We start from the raw sequence: 24,285 nt of genomic DNA on the forward strand, positions 1-24,285 counted from the left end.
TAGATGAATTTGAGAATTGCTCTTTCTAACTCTGAAGAATTGAGTTGGGGTTTTGAAGGGGATTGCATTGAATCTGTATATTGATTTGGCAGAATGGCCATTTTTACTATATTAATCCTGCCAATCCAAGAGCATGGAAGATTTTTCCATCTTCTGAGGTCTTCTTGGATTTCTTTGTTTAAAGACTTGAAGTTCCTTCATTAGTCATTAGGGAAATGCAAATCAAAACAACCCTAAGATTTCATCTTACACCAGTCAGAATGGCTAAGATTAAAAATTCAGGAGACAGCAGGTGTTGGAGAGGGTGTGGAGAAAGAGGAACACTCCTCCACTGCTGGTGGGGTTGCAAATTGGTACAACCACTCTGGAAATCAGTCTGGCGGTTCCTCCGAAAACTGGGCACCTTACTTCCAGAAGATCCTGCTATACCACTCCTGGGCATATACCCAGAAGACTCCCCACCATGTAATAAGGATACATGTTCTACTATGTTCATAGCAGCCCTATTTGTAATTGCCAGATGCTGGAAAGAACCCAGGTATCCCTCAACAGAAGAGTGGATGCAAAAAATGTGGTATATCTACACAATGGAGTACTATTCAGCCATTAGAAACAATGAATTCATGAAATTCTTAGGCAAATGGATGGAACTAGAGAATATCATACTAAGTGAGGTAACCCAGACTCAAAAGGTGAATCATGGTATGCACTCACTAATAAGTGGATATTAACCTAGAAAACTGGAATACCCAAAACATAATCCACACATCAAATGAGGTACAAGAAGAAAGGAGGAGTGGCCCCTGGTTCTTGAAAGACTGAGTCAAACAGTATTCAGCAAAACCAGAACGGGGAAGTGGGAAGGGGTGGGTGGGAGGACAGGGGAAGAGAAGGGGGCTTGCGAGACTTTCGGGGAGTGGGGGGGCTAGAAAAGGGGAAATCATTTGAAATGTAAATAAATTATATCGAATAATAAAAAAAAAAAAAAAACAAACAAAAAAAAAAAAAAAAAAAAAGACTTGAAGTTCCTGTCATACAGATCTTTCACTTGTTTGGTTAGACTCACAACAAGATACTTTATATTGTTTGTGGCTATTGTGAAGGGTGTCATTTCACTAATTTCTGTCTCAGCCTGCTTATCCTTTGAGCATAGGAAGGCTACTGGTTGAGTTGATTTTATATCCAGCCACTTTGCTAAAGTTGTTTATCAGCTGTAGTTCTCTGGTGGATTTTACTGGGTTGCTTAAGTATACTATCATATCATCTGCAAATAGTGATAATTTGAATTCTTCCTTTCCAATTTCTAGCCCTTTGACCTCCTTTTGTTGTCTAATTGCTCTAGCTAGAACTTCAAGTACTATATTGAATAAATATGGAGAGAGAGGGCAGCCTTGCCTAGTCCCTGATTTTAGTGGAATTGCTTCAAGTTTCTCTCCATTTAGTTTGATGTTGGCTACTAGTTTGCTGTATATTGCTTTTATTATGTTTAGTTATGGGCCTTGAATTCCTGTTCTTTCCAAGACCTTTAACATGAAAGGATGCTGAGTTTTGTAAAATGCTTTTTTCAGCATCTAATGAAATGACCATGTGGGTTTTTTTTTCTTTGAGTTTGTTTATGTAGTGGATTACATTGATGGATTTCTGTATATTGAACCATCCCTGGGATGAAGCCTACTTAATCATGGTGAATGATCATTTTTGATGTGTTCTTGGATTCAGTTGGTTAGAATTTTATTGAGTATTTTTGCATCAATATTCATAAGGGAAATAGGTCTAAAGTTCTCTTTTTGTTTGATCTTTGTGTGGTTTGGTTATCAGCAATATTGTAGCTTCAAAGAACGAGTTGGGTAGTGTTCCTTCTGTTTCTAATTTGTGGAATAGTTTGAAGAGTATTGGTATTAGGTCTCCTTTGAAGGTCTGATAGAATTCTGCACTAAAACCATCTGGTCCTGTGGTTTTTTTGGTTGGGAGACTGTCAATGACCACTTCTATTTCTTTAGGGGTTATGGGACCAGATGGTCTATCTGATCCTGATTAAACTTTGGTAGTCAGTATGTATCTAGGAAATAATTCATTTCCTCCAGATTTTCCTGTTGTGTTCAGTATAGGCTTTAGTAGTAGGATCTGATAATTTTTTTAATTTCCTCAGTTTCTGTTGCTATTTGTCCCTTTTCATTTCTGATTTTGTTAATTTGGATACTGTCTCTGTGCCCTCTGGTTAGTTTGGCTAAAGGTTTATCTATCTTGTTGATTTTCCCAAAGAACCAGCTCCTGGTTTTGTTGATTCTTTGTATAGTTCTTTTTGTTTTGACTTGGTTGACTTCAGCCCTGAGTTTGATGATTTCCTGCATTCTATACCTCTTGTGTGTATTAGCTTCTTTCTGTTCTAAAGCTTTCAGGAGTGCTGTTAAGCTGCTAATGTATGCTCTCTCCAGCTTCTTTTTGGAGGCACTTGGTGCTATGAGTTTTCCTCTTAACACTGCTTTCATTGTTTCCCATAAATTTGGGTATGTTGTACCTTCATTTTCAGTTTTGATTTCTTTCCTTATTTCTTCCTTGGCCAAGGTATCATTGAGTAGAGCAGTGTTCAGCTTCCATGTTTTTGGGGGGGTTTTTTGTTTTGTTTTTTGTTTGTTTGTTTTTTGCTATTGAAGACTACCCTTATTCCATAGTAATCTGATAGGAGGCATGGAATTAGTTCCATCTTCTTATATCTGTTGAGGTCTGTTTTGTGACTGATTATATGGTCAGTTTTGGAGAAGGTACCATGAGCTGCTGAGAAGAAGGTATATTCTTTTGATTTAGGATGAAATGTTCTATAGATATCTATTAAATCCATTTGGTCCAAAACTTCTCTTAGTTTCACTGTGTCTCTGTTTAGTTTGTGTTTCCCTGATCTGTCCATTGAAGAAAGTAGGGCATTTAAGTCCCCCACAATTATTGTGTGGGGTGCAATGTGTGCTTTAAGCTTTAGTAAGGTTTCCTTTACAAATGTGGGTGCCCTTGTATTTGGGGCATAGATGTTCAAAAGTGAGAGTTATTCCTGGTAGATTTTTCCTTTGATGAGTATAAAGTGTCCTTCTGTTTCTTTTTTGATGACTTTTGGTTGAAAGTCTATTTTATTGTATATTAGAATGCCTACTCCAGCTTGTTTCCTGGTACCATTTGCTTGGAAAACTGTTTTCCAGCCTTTTACTCTTAGGTAGTGTCTGTCTTTGACACTGAGATGCATTTCGTGTATCCAGCAAAATGTTGGGTCTTGTTTATGAATCCAGTCTGTTAGTCTATGTCTCTTTCTCTCTCTCTCTCTCTCTCTCTCTCTCTCTCTCTCTCTCTCTCTCTCTCTCTCTCTCTCTCTCTCTCTCTCTCTTTTGGTTGTTTGGATTTGGTTTTTTCAAGACAGGGTTTCTCTGTATAGCCCTGGCTGTCCTGGAACTCACTCTGTAGACCAGGCTGGCCTCGAACTCAGAAATCCGCCTGCCTCTGCCTCCCAGAGAGTTGGGATTACAGGCGTGCACCACCACCTCCCGGCCCTAGTCTGTGTCTTTTTATTGGAGAATTGATGTTAAGAGATATTAAGGAATAGTGATTGTTTCTTCCTGTTATTTTTGATGTAATTTTTATGTTTGTGTGATTATCTTCTTTTGGGTTTGTTGAAAAAAGATTACTTTCTTCCTTTTCTTGTGTGTAGTTTCCCTCCTTTTGTTGGTGTTTTCCATTCATTATCCTTTGAAGGGCTGGATTTGTTTTTGTCATGAAATACCTTGGTTTCTCCATCTATGGTAATTGAGAGATTTGCTGGATATAGTAGTCTGGGTTGGCATTTGTGTTCCCTCAGGGTCTGCATGACATCTGCCCAGGCTCTTCTGGCTTTTATAGTCTCTGGTGAGAAATCCGGTGTAATTCTGATAGGTCTACCTTTATATGTTACTTGACCTTTTTCCCTTACTGCTTTTAATATTCTTTCTTTGTTTAGTACATTTGGTGTTTTTCTTTTCTGGTCAAATCTATTTGGAGTTCGGTAGGCTTTTTGTATGTTCATGGGCATCTCTTTCTTTAGGTTAGGGAAGTTTTCTTCTATAATTTTGTTGAAGACATTTACTGGCCCTTTAAGTTGGAAATCTTCACTCTCTTTTATACCTATAATCCTTAGGTTTGGTCTTCTCATTTTGTCCTGGATTTCCTGGATATTTTGGGTCAGGAGCTTTTTGCACTTTTCATTTTCTTTGACTGTTGTATCAATGCTTTATATGGTATCTTTGGCATCTAAGATTCTTTCTTCTATCTCTTGTATTCTCTTGTTGATGCTTGGATCCATGACTCCTGACTTCTTTCCTAGGTTTTCTATGTCCTGAGTTGTCTCCCTTTGTGATTTCATTATTGTTTCTACCTCCACCTTTAGATCCTAGATGGCTTTGTTCAATTCCTTCACCTGTTTTGTTGTGTGTTCCTTTAGTTCTTCAGGGGCTTCTTCCTGTTTACTTGTGTTCTCCTGTATTTCTTTAAGGTAGTTATTTATGTCCTTCTTGAAGGCCTCCATCAGCATCATGACCTGTGATTTTAAATCCAAGTCTTGCTTTCCTGGTGTGTTAGGGTATCCAGGACTTGCTGTTGTGGGAGAATTGGGTTCGGGTGATGCCATATTGCCTTGATTTCTGTTGGCAACATTCCTACATTTGCCTTTTGCCATCTGGTTATCTCTGGTGTTAGTTGGTCTTGCTGTTACTGGCTGGTGCTTGCCCCTCCTGTGTGCCTGTAGGCCTATCTCAGCAACCCTGAGTGACCTGCTTTCCCCTGGCACAAATTGCTGTGGTGCTGCTGCGTTCCTGGGTACAGGTGGAGTCCTGGTGGGTTGTGTCCCATGTGATCCTCTATTCTGGTGATCCCTGCCTACCAATCTGTTACACAGTCACAGGAACAAAGATGGCAACTGAGACCCACTCTCTTGCAGTTGTATTTGTGTATGTAGCTCTGTAGCCCTGATCAACTCTGGATGCAGGCTGTGCTGACTGTCTCCTCCATGCATCTGGGTGTATAGCTGGCTTCCTGAGCCACTTGGAGATAGCACCCTGTGGCCGGGGATGTTCCCGATCCGGAGGCAGAAACTGGAAGGCTCCTACCAGAGACCTCGGGACAGGATCCTCCGATCTGCAGGGCCAGTCTCACCTGCCTCCTTCGCCCTAGCTGCTAGGTCATGATTTCTTTTATGAATCACCAAATAAGTCAGCAAGTTCGATGTGTTTTTCTCCCCTCACAGGTGGAATCTAGTCCCATACGCTACTGTGTTAACTGAAGCCTCCCATCAGTGAGCTCAGTCTTTGTGATTGCTGAAATTCAGTTCATTCACATATGAGCCAAAGTCAGATTTCTAGGCAGTCATTTTTTTAAAATAATTTTTTGTCTATCAAGTCTCTGAAGTTAAATTAGACACAGCCTCCAACATTTAATTCAGTTTCCTCTCTATATTTTCATTATGCTATGGGGACAATGCTTTAAAACTAAGAAGAAGAAAAATGTTTTCTGCAGGACATTTTCATTGCAAAGCTGAGTAACACATTTGTGGCATGTATCTGGCTACATAAGAAAGGATTTCTTCTAATTAATCGCTTCTAAAGCTCTCTTCAGCTGTGACTGTGTTCATTCTGTCACTGAAAGTCTAACAGTACAAGATCAGCTGTGTCTGTTCTCTAAATAGCTGAAGGAGGGTCTTTCAGAATAATGAGAGACCTCAGAACAACACAAGCCACGGAGACAATGCGAACCTTAATTGAAAGTCAGTGGTGTAAATGTTTGAGCTACTGCAAGAAATGTTAATGGTTGTTCTGAAGCTGAAATGATAGCAGTGCATTCTGGTGACTTCTGTTATCTGGCGGAAACAGTCACTCATCAGTCATTAGTTTGTAACCAAAGCGCTGAAGTTGTGGTTCTGAATGCAGAGCGGGAAAAATTAAACCAGTCATAGTGAAGACAACAAAACACGCCAAGTGAAATTGCTTTCAATGGCATTGACCTCATCCCTGTACCTTTGAAATCCGCCCCTAACTGAGAGCAACTGATTTGCCCTAGCATCTCTCTTTTAAATTCAAAATGGTAAGGCCTGTCTGGGAATCATTCTGTAATGGAGTTTTCCTCTGAGGTCATTAAAGGATGAATAAGGAGTAAGGCAAGGGGCAAATATTAAAACAGAACTTGGCAAATGTAAACCTTTGAAATCAAAGTCCCATCTGTTTGATGCCATTGGAAGCAATAAAAAGGAATGAAAATGGCTTCATAAAGCAGTTGGGATAACACAAAACATGGAAGATGTGCCAGATTCTCAAATTTCTCTTCTCATCCGTCAGCTGTATCTTTTCTTCTTCTTTACCTGCAAAACCCCAACAGAGAGCGATGAGAAACTTCAGTAAGCAAGAAAAAAATCATCACTGACTGTGCTTACTTTTTGTCCCTAATAGCTTGCATAGCAACTTCCACACTCAAAAGAAGAAAGACTACATTCAATGATGTAGACTTCAATTCTTTTCAACAAATACTAGCTGCCTATTACATAATTCAATTTTTAAATATTTCTTTAACTATTCAGTAAAGGCTACAAAATAGTCATTGATCTCTGTGAATTCATATTTCACAACAGGAACCTATAACTATTAAAGGCAATATGCTGCAATCATTGTTAAAAAGAGATCAGAAAATCCAGTGGCGATACAAGAAGTGAGTGAAGTGGAAACGTGAAAAGGTGTATCAGGAGCAACAAGTCAGATGCACAAAAGCAGGGATGCATTTCCTGGGATGGAAAGCCAAAGATGATAAAGAAAACATGAGAAGGAAGAGTTTAGTGGACTCTTGAAGTACAAAGGGTGTGGCCTGTAAAGTACTATATGGTTTAGAGCCGGTGTAGCTACACCACACTAAGATATGCTGCAACTATAGTAGACCACACCAGATTTAGGAGACCTGATATTAAGAGTAAAGAACACTGCAAGCTCAGACACTTGATGTATGTGCCTAGCTGAAAGGCCAATGAAGCAAAGTTACCATCAGGGATTAAGATTGAATGTCTCAAAGTCAGAGGGGGGTGGTTCCAAAAACATGTTAATGGGAAGCATTGAGATTTGAATTCCTGCTTTGTGATCTGGTCTCCTGAAACATTTGGGATGGTTAGATAGAGTAAAACTTGAGTCAAATTCCCCAAGAGGGATTGAAGTTTGAGATCACCACTAAATGGAATAGAAGAATAAAGACACAGAGATGAATAAAAAAAATATGCAGTAATATTCAAGTGAGACTGGAGATGATCTCCATGGTCAGGAGCTCTCGCTGCGCAACCGTGAGGACCTGATTTCACACCGATGACACCCATGAAACAAGCTGTACAAGGATGAATTAAGAACCAGCACTAGCCGGGCAGTGGTGGCGCACGCCTTTAATCCTAGCACTTGGGAGGCAGAGGCAGGCAGATTTCTGAGTTCGAGGCTAGCCTGGTGTACAGAGGGAGTTCCAGGACAGCCAGGACTATACAGAGAATCCCTGTCTCGAAAAAACAAACAAACAAAAAACAAAAAAAAAAGACCCAGCACTGGAGGGCTCATGACAGAGAAGGATCACTCAAGGTTGCAATGCTAACACAGTCAAAAAAAAGTGCAAGCTTTCATTCCAAAGAGAGATCTTGCCTCGGTGGCAGAATAAGGTGAAGAGTGATGGAGAAAACTTAGTGCCCTCCTCTGGCCATCATATGTTCCTCAGTATATGTACCCACTCATGTTCCTGTGAACGCATCACATACACACACAAGAAGAGTTTGGGCTGCCAGGAAGAGGTGTTGGCAAGTAAAAATGCTTGTTCCAAAACTGAGGAACAGAATTCAATTCCAGTTAATAAAATAACTTTAAGAAGAAGGCAAGAAAGAGGAAGATTGGGCCCATACACTAACATGTTAATAGTGGCTGCCATTTTGTTTTCCCTGAAGCTGTGCTGAAATATCTCTATGTCAGAGAGAAATAAAGTCTCAGATTGGCAGGTCAGTGACAAAGATGGCTTAAGAAGCTGTGAATGAATGCCACAAGAGAAGTTCAAGTCATTGGTCATGGAGTCTTGCCTGGTAGAAGAGATTCGAAACTGGATGTAGGAGTGTTAAGAGATGTCAGATCTGGGCTGCTGAGCTGCTGAGCTGCTAGGATACTGTTATAAATAAGAAATGATGTTTCTTCAAACTCGCAGGAGCATCGATGACTACAGTCCTATAAATAGGTATTGCTTGCTATGCAATTGCTATGCAACAGGCTGTGCTGCGAGTTTCTTTATGACTGTGATGACAACTGTAAGGTCGGTCTCACTCATGGTGTTTGTTCTGGATAAAATCCCGAGAACTGAAAACTTGCAAAGATCTCAGAGCCACAGTTTCTTACATAATAGGCAGGACAAAGCTACAGGCATAATGATATTGTTTATCAGCAAAGGAAGCAGGAAAGCGTCCAGGAAGAAAATAACTGGAGAGGAACATGCTGTGGTAGGGTGAAAGGAGAAAATGTGTTATATCAACTTAGAGGAAACAAGAATAAATCCTTGAGGGAACTATTTTATTTTATTTTATTTTATTTTATTTTATTTTATTTTATTTTATTTTATTATTTTGGCTTAAGTTTTCTTTTTTAAGATTTTTTTCCATTCTGTAATAATTTAGCAACTCGTGTATATATAATTTCAAGATGGACCATTTGGTATTGGATAGCCAGTTGAGGGGACCCTTCCCTGGGGAAGACTTCTTCTCCCACTCTCAGAATTCCTCACTTGCCTATAGATCTTTGTCTGGAATCCTTGAGACTCCAGCCTTCTATGTTAGTCTGTTAGAGTCACCCTTGTTTACGTTTTACATGGCCATGTTTTTGAGACTTCGTGGTGTAGCTTTCCTGACATTTCTAGAAGACACAATTCCCATAGCCTTTCCACACCCACTTCTACAAGGATTCCTGAGCCTTAGGAGGAATGTTGTTGATAGATCAGTTAGGGCTGGGCACTACATGAGCATGTCCTCTGCTTTATAATCAATAAGGTTTGGGGTAATAATCTCCATTTGTTGAGAATAGAAATATCTTTGAATGGGATAAGAGCTATACTTACTTGTAGGTATGAGGATAAATATTTAGAATGCAGTTAGGAATTGTGCTATTTTAGTGATGTGATGGTTGTAGGTTCTCCTCCAAGATCCATTACATCACTAGCCCCAGTCTGCTGCATTTCCAGTACTGAGCATGATTTAATCCCTAAGGGTTAAGGGTGATCCTTAAGCTGACAGTTACCAGTAAGACATGAGTGCCGCTACTGTACCCTAAAAGTTATTGTGCCATGTTGATGATAGTTGTTCACATTTAGAGGCACCACAGCTTGTTTGGATACTAGTTGCTTCACTCTTTGGAAGCTCAAATGGCGCCAGTCCTGTGTCTGAAGTGAGTGGTGTCTTCAGCAATTAGAACTTATCTTCCACCTCTACAAGACAACCAGAGGCCTTCTGACCAAATGTATTCTCTTTATAGGTTTGTTCTTAACAGTTCTATTTCTTGTTGCATATGGTTTCTAACTAAACCAATTTTAAAAAAAAAAGTTGGAGAGGATACTTGTTTAGCAAAAGATGCACTACATCCATTTCTGAGATGGCATTATGATTCATTAAGAAATACTTTTAAAAGAAATTGAAGTGTTTTATATTCTGATGAATTGCACTCCCTTTTGCCTTCTATTTCTTTAAGAGCACAAAATAAACTCCAGGCTGCAGTCCAAAAATCTAAAAGGGCCAAGAGGTGGCATGCCTCCCTTTACTTGCATTGTACTCTGTGTTAGGTTGGCACACAAGAAATGGAGTTGAAAGTTTAAGAGATGTGCTATGCTTACAGACTAGGAAGCTTTTCTCTTATAGGGTTAGTGATGTTTTATTTTGTTTTGATTTGTTTCTGTCAACTTTACACAAGCTAAAGTTATCTAGAAAGAGAAAAATATGCTTACATCAGATTGTCTGTAGGCAAGTCTGTGGGGCATTTTCTTTATTAACAATTGATGTGGGAGGGACCAGCTCACCAGGAGGGCTGCGACTCCTGGGCAAGTGGTTCTGGGATGTGTAAGAAGTTAAACTGAGCAAGCCACAGGAAGCAGAATAATTAGCATCACCCCTCTATGCTGGCTGCTTCACTCCTGCCTTGGGTTCCTGCCTTGACTTCCCTCAGATGGAATGTAATCTGAGAGCTATAAGATGAAGTAAAGCCTTTTTTTTCCAAACCTATCTAAGACAGGGGCTACATTCAGTACTTTATAAATATTGCCTCAGTTCTTTCAGATGACCTTCAGTTTCAGAAGAGCAACATCATTAGCTCATAACTCAGTTTGGATAGCCTGTCTTTATCAATACTGGTGCCATTTTGTTTTCTGTAGTTGTGCAAGTAAAAAAAGTAGGTTTCCTGCCTCATCACAGTGCAAACTGTGTTTCTGGAACTGAGCAGCAAACTCAGGTGTATTAGAGTCAGAGCGTGGTACCACAGCACTTCTGTCTCCCACCTTCTACCTAGTACAGACACTATGATTCAGGAAGGCGAGACAAGTTGCTTGCTCTTTCAGAACAATAAAGAAAAAGAGGGAACTAGCAGTTAACTAGGTTAATATCATCGTTAATTAATGCACTTACAAGCAGACCTGAGTTCAATAACTAGAATCACATACAAGAAGCACATGGGCAATGTGCTTGTACTCCCAGTGATGGAAAGTCAGAGACTGTGGATATGAAGAGCTCACTGGATAACTAGCCTCCCTATCAAGATCATCCAATGAAATAAACGACCGTGCCTCAAAGGAGGGGTGGAGAGTGAGACAGATAGCATCTGAGGAACAATACATGAGGTTGATATCTGACCTCCACTTACACACATGAACATGTGTGTGCACACACACCAAGCAGGGAGTAAAGGCAAAAAGTTCCAAATGTCAGAAGAAAAAGGGTGACCAGAATCATAAGAGCCGATAGTGGTACAAAACTATAACACTAACACCCTGAGATACTGTAAGCTTAGGGCCAGCCTGGGCTATGTAGTGGGCCCCTGACTCAACAAGAGAAAGATGAATTGACACAGACTTGGTGCTATTTTAAGAGAAGTAACCAGAAAGGTGATTTCTTAAAGCTTCAGTTTTCAGAGTCAAAATGATAAACGTGATGTGAATTGTTAGTAAACTGTGGCTGCATTGACACATTGCTAGTAACTATTTAAAACTTACCCTCACTTATTTTGTCCATGAAGTTTCTGAGATCTTTTCATGAAGAGGAGGTAGAACATTACTGAATAATTGTGTTCAGAACTGGCTCTTTTAAAGGCTCTACCCAGCATACAATAGAAATAGATGCAGAGACCCATAGCCAAACATTAGATGAAGCTCCAGGAGTCTTATGGAACAGTCTGGGAAGGATTGAAGAACCCAGAGAGAATAGGGACTCCACAGGAAGACCAACAACGTCACTAACAGGGACCCTCGCGGGCACCCAGAGACTGAACTACCAGCCAAACAGTAAGCATGGCCTGGACCTAGTCAGCACACCCCGCACCCCCAAGTGCCCATATGTAGCAGATGTGCAGCTTGATCTTCATGCCGGTCCCCCCAACAACTGGAGCAGGAGCTGTCTCTGACTCTGTGGCCTGCCTGTGGATCCTGTTCCCCTAACTAGGTGACCTTGTCTCTCCTCAGTGGGAGAGTATGTCCCTAGTCCTGCAGTGACTTGATGTGCCAGGGAGAAGGGTTATACCCAGGGAATGGACCTCCCACTCTCAGAGGAAAAGGGGAGGAGGAAATGGAGAGAGGATATGTGCAAGGGGTACTGGGAGGAAAGGGGGGGTTGATATTGGGATGCAAAGTGAATAAAATAGATTTTAAAAATACAAAAAAAAAGAAAAGAAGGAAGGAAGGAAGAGAAAAACAGAGGGAGAAAGATAGAGAGAGACAGAGAGAGAGAGAGAGAGAGAGAGAGAGAGAGAGAGAGAGAGAGAGAGAGAGAGAGAGAACTGGAGCTTCACACTTGAAAGCCTGGAGACTCCTGGGAAATACGGAATTTTTATTAAATTGTTGTACAGACCTCTTTTCTGTCTATCATGTCAGATCTCAGTGTCACATTTTCCTCATATTCCTGCCACTTGACCTCTGAATTTTCATGGATATTTCTTTCAGCAGTTTAAACAATGACCTGCTGCATTTTTTGTTGTGACTATTAAGTAATCACACAACACAACACTTTGGGAAATTCCTCTTACCACGTGAATTGCTTGCTTTGTTAAAGACAGAAGAATTTGTTCCATTTGCCCACAGCTAACTGACAAAAAAAAAAAAAAAAAAAAAAAAAAAATGCTTGAATCCATTCAGGCTTTCTAAATGTCCTTCTCTATCCCAGATCTGTTTACTCAAAACCTATAGCAAGCACATTTACTTTATTATAAAAATTTCCCACATTTATTGTGAGCTTTTTCAATGAGCAGGTTCGTTCTACATCAACTTCAACTACAGCAAGGTCAATTTTATTTAGCTGAGCACCGAACCGTTTCTAAAGGAGATATTTCCTGTAAGGAATAAAGATAGACCCATGAATGCAGGAAAGGTTTTAATGTGTTACACGATGCCATGAGGTAATATTAGTTCTAAGAAATGTAAACCAAAGGACAGTTAAATAGCCTCATTAGTTATTTATATCCTTAACTGGAAACACGACTACAGAAACCAAGTTCAATAGATGGAAATTATAAAATCCTACCTCATGGAATCCTGATTCTTCAACTGGCCCACAGTTTGCTTTTCGTGAGGGCATTGTGTGTGGGTACCTATATGCTGTGTTATTAAGGACTGGCTTACTGTACTCAGGTAGCTATCCAAGAATAATTTTCTTAAATGATTAAGAATTATTTTGAACTCATTTTTTGTTAGGAAATATGTTAACATTTCAGAAAAAACTCTCATTGAGCCTTGTCAATAACATACTTCACCGCACATTGCTATAATGAGAGTTTTTAGGATATATATACAAAGTCTACAAACTGGTCATGATTGAAATCCTTAGGTAGACCATTTAATTTAAAACAAATGGCTAATATTGCTATGATTATTCTGCCCACTGGTGTTAAAATAACCTGTTTATGCCAAAGTTCATATGTCTTTTCCAGATCAGTATCTTCATGACACATCTGTCTAACTATGGGAACGACCGACTAGGATTATATACATTTGTGAATCTAGCCAATTTCGTGCAGACCTGGACCAACCTGCGTCTTCAGACCCTGCCTCCAGCTCAGCTGGCTCACAAGTATTTTGAGCTCTTTCCTGATCAAAAAGACCCTCTCTGGCAGGTAAAAATCAGATCAATAATTGGTCTAAATAATTGATCCCACAAACGCAGTCTATAGTTCTGTGAAGTTATTCAAATGCGAGAACTCAGAGCATCTAAGTGAAACTGTGCATTTGGGAAACGTTAAGATTTGAGAAACTACTTCCTACCGAATTGTAGGCCTATATTATTGCTACACATTAAGCCACATTTTTTGTTTCTTTTCCAATTAGCAGGTATACAATATTTGGTGTGGGATTCTGTAGGTGGTGATGAATTCAATCAGGAGTGAGAAATCAATTTTCAGACTGTCATAGGTTGGAAACAGAAAATGTCAGCCAACTAGTCTCTCTCTCTCTCTCTCTCTCTCTCTCTCTCTCTCTCTTTCTCTCTCTCTCTCACACACACACACACACACACACACACACACACCTGTAGTTACCAGTCCACAGTGCACGTTGGCCATTCTCGGGAGTGAGCCCAGTGCTGATAGCCTATATTACTCTGCAGCTGGTTTCACGAGCATTGTTTCTTCTTAGCGACTACAATTTGCCGTGTGTTAGACCACTTGAAAACACATACAATTTTCCCACTAATTTCATACTCTATTTTTAAACTGAAATCATTATCATTGTTGGAGAATGGTTTAAAACAAACAGTTATACAGAATAACAACCCAAAAAAGTACATCACTTTTGTCTTTGTTACATATAAGCAAATTTATTTAATTCACGTATCTCTAGTGCTAACTGGTCAGAAAGGAAAAGCAGGCCTTTTTTTCATTCATGAAATAGTACTGTTTTTATGTGCTGGTGTGTTCTAGATACAACTACACAGTCTGACTAGTTTTAAATAGACCAAAAAATAGCCTGTATAATAGCACTTCACTTTCATTTTACAGTGAAGTGAAATTTGGTACTTTTAGCATCATAGTTGGCAAAGTTACATTTTTAGATTATAGTTACCAAATTTTGAAGATACCTCTTTAAATTAGGGTGGCTTGATCCCTCTCCTCTTGAAGAAATCTTGTTTACTTAGAATAAAAAATAACATAAGGTCCAGAGGAACCTTAAATGGAGCGATTTAGTGAATGCTGGGAGTATATCTCCCTTTAGACCAGTGGGTCTTTAACTTTCCTAATGCTGTGACACTTTAATACAGTTCCTTAGGTTGTGATGACCCCGCCAAAATTATTTTCATTTTCACTTTATAATTGTAATTTTGTTACTTTTATGAATCATAATGTAAATAATTTTGGAGACAGAGGGTTACCAAAAGGGTCGCGATCCACAGGTTGAGAACCACTGCATTAGAGCATCAAAAAGGATAGTAGCATCCCAAGTCCACTACTCAAAGGGGAGAGGGTAACTGCAGGCTTGCCGGGAGCAGGAAAATGTGACACCCTGAGCACTTGGCTGTTTTCCACTCCCTCCCTCTCAACTGAAAAACAGTAAGAAATCCCCAAGAAAGAAGTTCTGGGGTGCCCCCTCAAGGCTTTCAGTTTCCAAAAGAAGCCCCTTGCATATGGCCCTGTCTCCTCTGGTATCTTAAAACAAAGATGGGAGAGGCTAGCTCCCAAATGGATACACACACAAAACCATCTCTCTATTCCTCTCCCATACAGAACCCCTGTGATGACAAACGCCACAGAGACATTTGGTCTAAAGAAAAAACCTGCGATCGTTTACCAAAATTCTTGGTAATAGGACCCCAGAAAACTGGTGAGAACTTTTAATACTGTTATTAAATAATGTAAAAAAAAAAAAAAACTAGCCAGTGAGTCCTTGTTGCAGCAGGATCTTGAGCCTCCTGTAAAGCTAATGAAGGAACCGCATACATTCCTCTGACGCAACCTTATTCAGCTAACTACTAAAGGTTTCGTTGGGCTTTGTTTGAAAGGAAATGAAAGAAATGTCAATTGAAAGACACAGCAGTCAATTTGCGGCATGTCTTCTTTTTTTTTTTTTTCAAAGATCATACTCAATAAGTGTAGCTAACATTTCTAAAATTAAAGCAAATTTTGTGTTTAGAAAGTGATTGACAGGATTTGCTCAAATGCCAAACAAGACATATATAAGTACCTGAGTCTTTATAAGAAATCTTTTCCAATCCAATAGTCTACTTTTTCTTGCAGAGGTGACTTAAAAAAAAAATATCTAAAATATGTCTGACAAGCAGAATTCCTAGGCATACACAAAACTTTGTGCTATCAAGGTGTTTATTCACACCCAGGAGGCATCCGTTGCACACTTTCTTAAATTGGCATGCAGTTTTTTTCCCTCCACAAACTTCTTGTTTCTGTAAAGCTTATATTAAAGAGAAGCCCAGTGGAGTCTTAATGCCAAACATTTGAGCTGTGCTTTGCCTGATAAATTACTCGGGGCCCTTGGATTCTGGCTTCATAGAAAACAGCCACAGAAACTGCATCGAGAGGTAATTCCCTTCCTTGTCTCCAAAGATAACTGAGAGTTCTATGCAAGGTCTGCAGACTCAGATGCTTCATTATTTTTAATACCGTTTGCAAATAGAGTGCATACCGTAAAGAATGGCAAACGTTCCTCCCCTTGTGTGGTCCCTTGCCGACATCTACTGAAAGTCTAAAGATGGTTAGGAAAACATTGCAAGTAAAATATCCTCAGTGGATCCCTCTGAAATCACATAACCAACCTCTCCATCACCTCTGTCTGAATCTTGGAATACCCACTTTGCATCAGAGCACCACAGGATAAGCTGCTTCTCCTACCACACTGGATACAGACGTTGTGCCATCATGCTTAATTAGAAGTACTGTACTACTAGGCATACTAAACTCTGCTGGTTTTCAAATATTTATGTTACTATTTGGATGTGACACTTGTCTTTGGCATAAAATCTTTCCAGAGAATTATTGTTTTATGGAGATTCATTTTCCCAGGTTTGGGGTGGTGATTTTTTTAGGTATAATTTACCTGATTCAATAAAATGTATCCACTCTAAATTAGACAAATGTTACATGGCTCTGTTTGTGTAATATTTCCATGTAGAATGGCTTCAGAACATTTATGAAACCCTGATAGTTAAGTCTTTTCTTCCCTAATAAACAGACTAGGAGGCTAAGGCACAGAGTTCCTGAAGCTAGGAATGCTGAAAATGCAACACAACGCTTGGGCCTAAGACTTGCCTGACTCTTGATCTCTCACTGCGACTCAGTTGGGACAGTCCATCCATCTGTCTGTCAGTCCTGTGGTCTTGTCTTCCCTCTCCTACACCCCTGTAAATTTTAGATACTCTTTCACTCCTCTCCTTGTTAATATTTTCTGAGACAATCAATTGAGCAGAAGTGTAGATGTCACAGGGCTTTGTAGAAGCACCAATTCCTGAGCCATGCCTTAAGCTTACTGAGTCAGACCCCTGGGATGGGTACAAATGTCAGGCAGCCTCTGTGTGACTCAGCTACAGCCAGAGTTTGAGGACTGGTGCTGGGTCAAGATGCTGAAGAAGACTGGTGTTATCTATCTCATGTCCTTGCATTTCACCCTATGTGTCCTTCTTGATTGTGCATAAAGTACTCCTTGTTTGGCTTAGATACATGTTCTTGGTTCCCTGAGTCTTTTAATTCATTCTTTAGACAATCTTGATGACAGCTATTTTAACAACTTTTATACTATACAGACATTGTATATTCAAGGGCAATTTTAAAGAAAACTTTGAGTAATAAGAAAATACCCAATTTTGCACACAGGGCAGTATGGTATCATTGCTGGCAAAACTAGGATGGCACTTTATACTCCTGAGAGATTTCTCTTGCTATCTTTTGACCTGACATAAAATTGAGTGTAGTCTATTAGATCACAACAGTTAGACAAGATGAGTGTGTAGAAACTACAGGGGACACTTATATCCTAGGAATATTGAATGTATCGACAAGAGATACCTTTTGGCGATGATATCAGAAACACAGTCACAGTTGCAAGTAACTGTGGAACTCTTGGGCAAACTGAGCTCAAACTTCCTTTCTTTCTCCTGCAGTAGCCTGAGCTACATACTTTTTTATACCTCCTGATTTATGGGAAAACACTAACTTTGCACTTTTAAAAACACAACTCCAAAACTATGTGAGTTCCTATGATGTGTCATTCTATTCCCAATAAATGTAAATGCTGTGCTATGGCCCAAAAAGAACACCACTTCTCTTCAAACATAACAATTTAAATAAATTTTGACCATTTGTTGGGTGTAGGTACACTCAAGTTTATGTAAACGTGTTAAAAGATTAAATTCTTCATTAGCTTTCATCGGCCTCTGGAAGAACATTACGTCAAAGTTTATATCATATCAAACATTATATCAAACAAGTATCAGTTTGGGTGATGAGGTATATCAAATAATGTTATAGTTCACTTACATTTTTTTATTTAAAAAATTGAGTTATAGGATATATTTTATTGTTTGCTTTTTTATTTATTCTTCTCACAAGCAATACATCCTGACCACAGCCTCCATTCCTCACACACACACACACACACACACACACACACCTCCCTCTCCCCCAGATCCACCACTCTTCTGTTTTTCTTCAGAAAAGAACAGGCTTCACAGTGAGATCAACAGAAGACGGCAGGACACGTTACAGTAAGGCTAGGCAGAGACCCTCATGCCAAGGCTGCCCAGCATGAGGATAAGAGTCCCAGAACAAGCAAACGAGTCGGAGACACTCCCACTCCTGTTCTTAGGAATCCCCCAAGAACACCAAGCTAAACAGCCACAGCGTGTACGTGGAGGATACAGGATGTCTTTCAGCATCACAGAAAATCTGTGAGATAGACGTGGTAGATGGGTGGGTTTTTTTCTTTCTTTAAGAAAACTGCAATAAAGAGAAGCTAACAACCAAAGTCACAGACGACACCAGTGGCTAAGCTAACATCAGAAGTCCCTTTTCCCAGCATTGGCCCACCCCACTCATGCCTCTGCTGTGAGAATGTGCCTCCCATTCGCTGCAAGTCCTCCGTTCAGTTTGCTGGGGAATACACTGAAAGAACCTGCCTAGCTCATTGCAGTATTGAGTTTACTAGTGACTGAATTACTAACCGTAGGAAACTGTCTTTTCCACCGGTTGATTTCTGATCTCTGCTGTCATTTCAGGTACTACTGCCTTGTGTCTGTTCCTGATTATGCATCCTTCCATCCTTAGTAACTCCCCCAGCCCAAAATCCTTTGAGGAGGTACAGTTCTTTAATAGAAATAACTACCACAGGGGGATTGATTGGTAAGATGGGTTATTAGTATAAATCTAAAAGTATATGTACCATGCACAGTATAAACTTAGTGCTAATATTTAGAAACACAGAAGTTTGTGACTAAACATAAAAGTAATGCTACACAGTTTACAAATTGACTGACTAGCAAAACAAATAAATAAAAGCACAAAGGTCATTCATACCAAGACTTTCCAGTTAACGGGAGGTCTTCTTGCCTTAAGAGACCCATGTGTCAGTTGGCGTTAATTATCCTTGAAGATAATTACAGATAGGCATTCAGAGAAATAGTGTAAGCTGCAGGCATGTCACTCCACCCTTGTGCACCTTTCATGGAGTAGTGCTGTGGTCTGAATACATCATCTTCTATCATATCTTGATGAAATGGGCAAAAAGTAACTAGAGATGGAAATGTGTGTATATTTCATGAATTGTGAAATCTATAAAATAATTTAAAGTTATAAATAAAAACTATTTTTTTACCTTAGAGCTACAATTAAAGTATGTTAAGTATCTGAAGAAAATGGTTAAATCAGAAGAAATAATATAGATAATATATATAATGTAATATAATATTGTATAATATAATAATAAAGCCTCTGTGGTCAGGCTTGTTGCATGATGTCAATTTTCTAAAGATCAATGCCAAGACTATGCCAAGAGGTCCCTGTGGTTAATCTGTAGGAAGACTAATAGGTGAGTATCACTTGAGCATCTATAGAAATTACGTTCTAATTGTCCCATTGTCCCTGGCCAATTCTTCTACCATGTTGGGTATTATAACTAAGTGTGTGGTGTTAGATACGCTAGCAACTACTTCAACCTCTGTCACCACTTTCTCAAGTAGATGAGAACATTGACATTGGGACAAAATGTGAGGGGGAAAATACTTCTTTAGAAGTAAATCCTAGCAAAACCTTGGCATCCCTGAAACTTTAAAATAATCGATTTTTTCATCAATTATATCAGCCAAGCTCTTTTGATCATAAATGTGTCAGCATTGTAATAAAAAGTAAAATTTGTTCAAACAGTATACAAGAAGATGACACAAATAACTAACTATAACTCAGGGTCAGGGTTGTAGCTCCGTGGTAGAGAGGTGCCTTGTATATGCTGGGTCTGGGTTCAGTCCTCAACACCGAAAACGTAAATGAAAAAAAGCAAAAAGCATCACAGATCTGAATAGAGCTCTCCAAAAGTACCCCAAATACTTTTGATTGACAAATTACACATTATAAAAGGCAATTTATGCAAATAATAGATAATGGTAACTGTTGAGTGTCATTTTATAACTGTAATTACAGCTTCATTCTCAGCGGCATCAAATGTGTCCGCCGGCACGCTGCCAGGTGCCCCTGGGAAGCATCACTCCATCAGCTGTGCTTTGGGGAATTTGATTCCACAGGGCTGAAGAGCGTGTGCCTCAGAGTTCGGGGACCATTTTAACAATTTGCGTACACACACTTAATCAATCTAGGCGCATGGATCTGCTTTCGTTTTAAGATCTGGATAAAACTAGGACTGCCTTAACCAACAAGCAGTCCAAGTGGTGTACGAATAGGGTCCAAAGTGTGTCAATGAAAAGTCCTGAATTCCATCTTAGACAAAGTAGCCAGAACCCACAGTGAAAATGTCTCAGGAAAGCATCTGACATAATTGTGCTTATATGTTTTATGATTTATGATTTAACGTTCTGTTTGACTGCAGAGGGATATGGATGAGAGCTGGAACTGTGTGCAGACACAGTCATAGAGCCTGGTTATCTTTTGTAACTTGGACAGTTATAACCTGACTTTGAGTACAATCCATTGAAAGTTCTCAGGATCAGAGCTGGGCAAACGTGTCTCCATGTGAAAGGAATTTGTTAGAGATGGAAGGAGAGGGAACCAGAGGGAATGCTGGCCCATAGTCTACCTTCCATGACCAGCTACTGATCCCGTGAAGGAATGGCTCCAAAAAAAATAATATGGAGAAAAGAATAAAGAAAACACCAACATCATCCTCTGATTTCCACATATGCATGAAGGGTTAAGCACACACATGCACACACACATGCACACACATACATCACATGCAAACAAAAAAACTGAAGAAGCAATTCAGTGTCCGTGAAAATTATAAAAAAAAAAATATGGAGTGATATAAAAAGTATATCTTTTGAATTATTTTTCTTTTTCTGCAAAATTCTTAGGCTTTTCAGAAGCCTGAAGCTTGAAGGAACTGTTATGTGTAACCCCTAAAATTACTAAGTTCCTGTAATATGCTTGCTGATTCTGTGGCTAGTCTAAATACTTAATCTCCAAGAGTGATCTTACCTGATGTAACTTCAGGTCCTGTTCTGGAAATGTGGACCAGAATCTCTTGCATTTACTAGTTTACTAATCAAATATCTCAAAGTTATCTGCACCCTCCATCTCCTAGAGAATGTAAAAATATGGGCAAACAAGATGGAGCCTATTTTCTGTGTGAGTCTCTGAGATTAGAGAAAATCAACAGCATAGGTCCAGCACCCCGAGGACTGTAAGGGATTTTCAAAGCCTGAACTGTTACATGTATGAAAGACAGATGGGAAAGTGCATGTCTTTCGCTGTTAAAAAGCTATCTAATATCAGCACCTCTGTCCTTTTTATTCATTACTTTTCAGACGGTTTTTCAGAAGCAGGTTTGAGATAAGCTTGTAGCCAACAGACACTCATGATAACCCAGCCCCTAGAAGCAGTATAAGCTTCTAAATAAGAAGGCCAAAATGTGGCACTTCTGGAAATAGAGTGTTTACCACGAGAGATAGCACATCAAACTCCCCTCAGATGTTTTCATCTTTTCCTGTGAGAGGAGCCAAATGACCTGCGCAGCAGGGCAGTCCCTACACACGGCAAGATGTTGGTGCTCTTAGGTGTCTATACGTCTCTGTTAACTTTATGATAACAACTGAAGTCCTAACAGGAACCCTGACTAATAGACAATGTCACGTGGGCTTAGAGTCACATGAGCTTTCAGGCGAAATAAATCCTATACCCTGAAGCCATCGTGGGAATGTTGGTGACTCGTGCTCAGGAATTAGTGAACTCCACTCACTAAGTGATGGTGGCCCATGAGGTGAAGGCAGGGAAGAACAGGGTGCGGCCGTTATTATAACATGTAACTCTTAGAAATTAAACTTGAAACAAAAGCCTTTTCTTCTAAATCATTCCCCTTCCTGCTATAAAAATGTGTACTATTGTAGCTGATGTGGCCAGGCCTGTCACTTTTACAGAGATGGACATCTCTGCTTGAGCTCACAGGTGTTGCTGGGTTCACCCTCATGGTGATTTGGCTGTTCCTTACCCTCCAGGGAACAAGGCCTGAACCAGGGAAGCTTTGGTGAGGTTCTGTACCCAATTCTAAAGAGAAGCATAGTGACATGGTATTTTAAAAGGAAACAAATAAACCCTGTCTCTTTGGCCTTCTATACTCTGTGATTAAATATATCAGCCAGGCCCAGCATCTGGAGTGACTGTTTTACTGTGACAACAAAAACTATCCTGTATGAATTATTTTGAATACCTATTAACCTAATGTATATCTGTTTCATGGTATCCTCTTTGGTGGTTGGGGGGGTCTCTGTGCTGGTTTTCTGTTTAGGTGCATTTTGCACAGGAGCTGAGCTTTGATTATTTTTTTCTAACATCCTTGTTGCCCCATAATTTTTTTCTCTGAAATTAAGCAAAACAAACAAAAAAAAAAGTTTGTCAGCTAACCTGCTTAGTGTTTTGAACACGAGTTCTTTGCCAACTGTCATAGAGAGAAGCTTTGTTGTCATGTTATTAGGGAGACAGATGAATTTCTTGGCCACCTTTAATGTCTTCAGTGACCAGCATATAAACGTAAGGGGCTCGTTTTGAAAAAGATACTCCTTTCTAGGTACATGGATTTCTTCCCAGTCCCATCTAATGTCACCACTGACTTTCTGTTTGAGAAGAGTGCTAATTACTTCCATTCAGAGGAAGCTCCTAAGAGGGCTGCTTCTCTAGTCCCGAAAGCCAAGATCATCACCATACTCATTGACCCGTCAGACCGAGCATACTCCTGGTACCAGGTAAGGAAAAAAATGTGCCCAACAGAGAGAAGGAGAGTTTGTACAACAGGGGGTCATTTCCAGCAAAACTGTAGCTTCCTGTTGGAGGACAGATTGTCTTGAATGGGTGAATCAATCCTCCAGGCACATGGAGTTATGCATGTGTATGCAGGGGTGTGTGTGTGTGTGTGTGTGTGTGGTGTGTGTGAAGGAGGTTATTTCTCAGGAGCAGACAAGCTTGTTTTTGAGACAGGATCTTTCTCTGAGAACTCCCTGGTTAGGCCATACGGGATCTGTCCGTCTCTGCCTCCCAAGCACTGAGATGACAAACACATATCACCACATCTGCCTTTGTATATGAGTTCTGGGAATGAATCTCAGCTGCTTCTATTTTCAGGACAAGCAGTATGCCACCTGAACCGTCTCCCCAGCCACGCCCTCTCAGATTTGGATAGAAGACCTACTAGTTAATTGATATGTCCAACAAAGTGGATAATTTATTCTTGGTTTCCCAGGAGAAATAAACACTATCAAGGTTTTTTTTATTCATTTGATAATTTAATAAAATGCATTAGCACAATGAATTGCAATTGAAAATAAATAACAAAATATTATGTTTGTGTGTATGCGTGTATATTTCAAGGTAAATGTAATAATTTTAAATCATCATTTTCTTCAAAATCACGCATAAATTACAAAGGGCTAAGTAGGGTTTTTTTTTCATCCATGTTTTTGTAAGTTGTAAGGTCTCTGTGGCAACTCTACCATTGTGTTTCAAAAAACAGCAGTAGAGGCTATGCAAGAAACATGGCTGAGTTCAGCAAAGCTGCTGGCCCCAGCTCCAAAGACGCTTCAAGAAACTGCTTCTACTGGAAAAGCAATGTGGAGGCAAAGCACATAGTGAAGTCCTCATCCCTGACAGCCCAGCCTGTCCAAACGGCTCTCCGCCTTTTTCTCGTGTGCTTATTGTCTTCGCGTCCCTGGGGTCTGCTAGAACTTGGCAAAGGCTCAGTCACTGTGAGATAATTTAGCATACTCTCAGGAAGTATGTCAAATGTTCAGTGATATTTTAATCACCTACTAAAAGGCAGACAAAATTAAACACACACACACACACACACACATACATACATATATATTTATGTGTATAGAGAGAGAGAGTTTTTCATGTCCTTATTCACTATGAATATTTACTTAGTTAATATTTCTCATTTCTATAATTTTATTTTGTTTTGTATTTTAAGACAAAGAATCAGGTAGCCCAAGCTGGCCTAGACTAGCTACGTAGCAGAGGACAGCTTTGACCTCATCTTCCTGCCTCCATCCCCCAAGTACTGGGATGACAGACATGCGCTACCATTTCTAGTTGATAATTTTTAAATGCATCCCTAATGTTCTTTTGTTTGAAAAGTGATTTGAGCTCGTAGATATGAACACTGCTTTTGGTTTATTGGAGAAACAGCATGTCTCAATAAGCATAAAAGCAATAAAGATGTAAATAATGCAGAGACTCATTCGGTGATAAAAATCTGACTTAAAAGCAAGTTAGATTTATTAACAGAGGAGTCTGAGCACTAGAGGAACCACCAGGCAATCTTTAAAGTAGGGAATGATTTGTAACAGAAAAACAAATGGAACGTTTTAATAGTACAAATAGAACT

At 39.6% G+C, this 24,285-nt stretch overlaps 1 protein-coding gene across 1 annotated transcript in view; it reads left to right on the forward strand.

The window, feature by feature from the left end:
- The window catches only part of LOC127682716 (bifunctional heparan sulfate N-deacetylase/N-sulfotransferase 3), a 170,727-nt gene that overhangs the window by 121,527 nt on the left and 24,915 nt on the right, over positions 1–24,285 (forward strand). The window contains exons 7-10 of the mRNA XM_052179300.1: positions 13,176–13,358; positions 14,961–15,057; positions 18,458–18,581; positions 22,471–22,645. Coding sequence (XP_052035260.1) covers positions 13,176–13,358; positions 14,961–15,057; positions 18,458–18,581; positions 22,471–22,645 — 579 coding nt within the window. The remainder of the gene's footprint in view (positions 1–13,175; positions 13,359–14,960; positions 15,058–18,457; positions 18,582–22,470; positions 22,646–24,285) is intronic.

Source organism: Apodemus sylvaticus, chromosome 4, assembly GCF_947179515.1.
Source record: "Apodemus sylvaticus chromosome 4, mApoSyl1.1, whole genome shotgun sequence".
Classification (NCBI taxonomy): Eukaryota; Metazoa; Chordata; class Mammalia; order Rodentia; family Muridae; genus Apodemus; species Apodemus sylvaticus.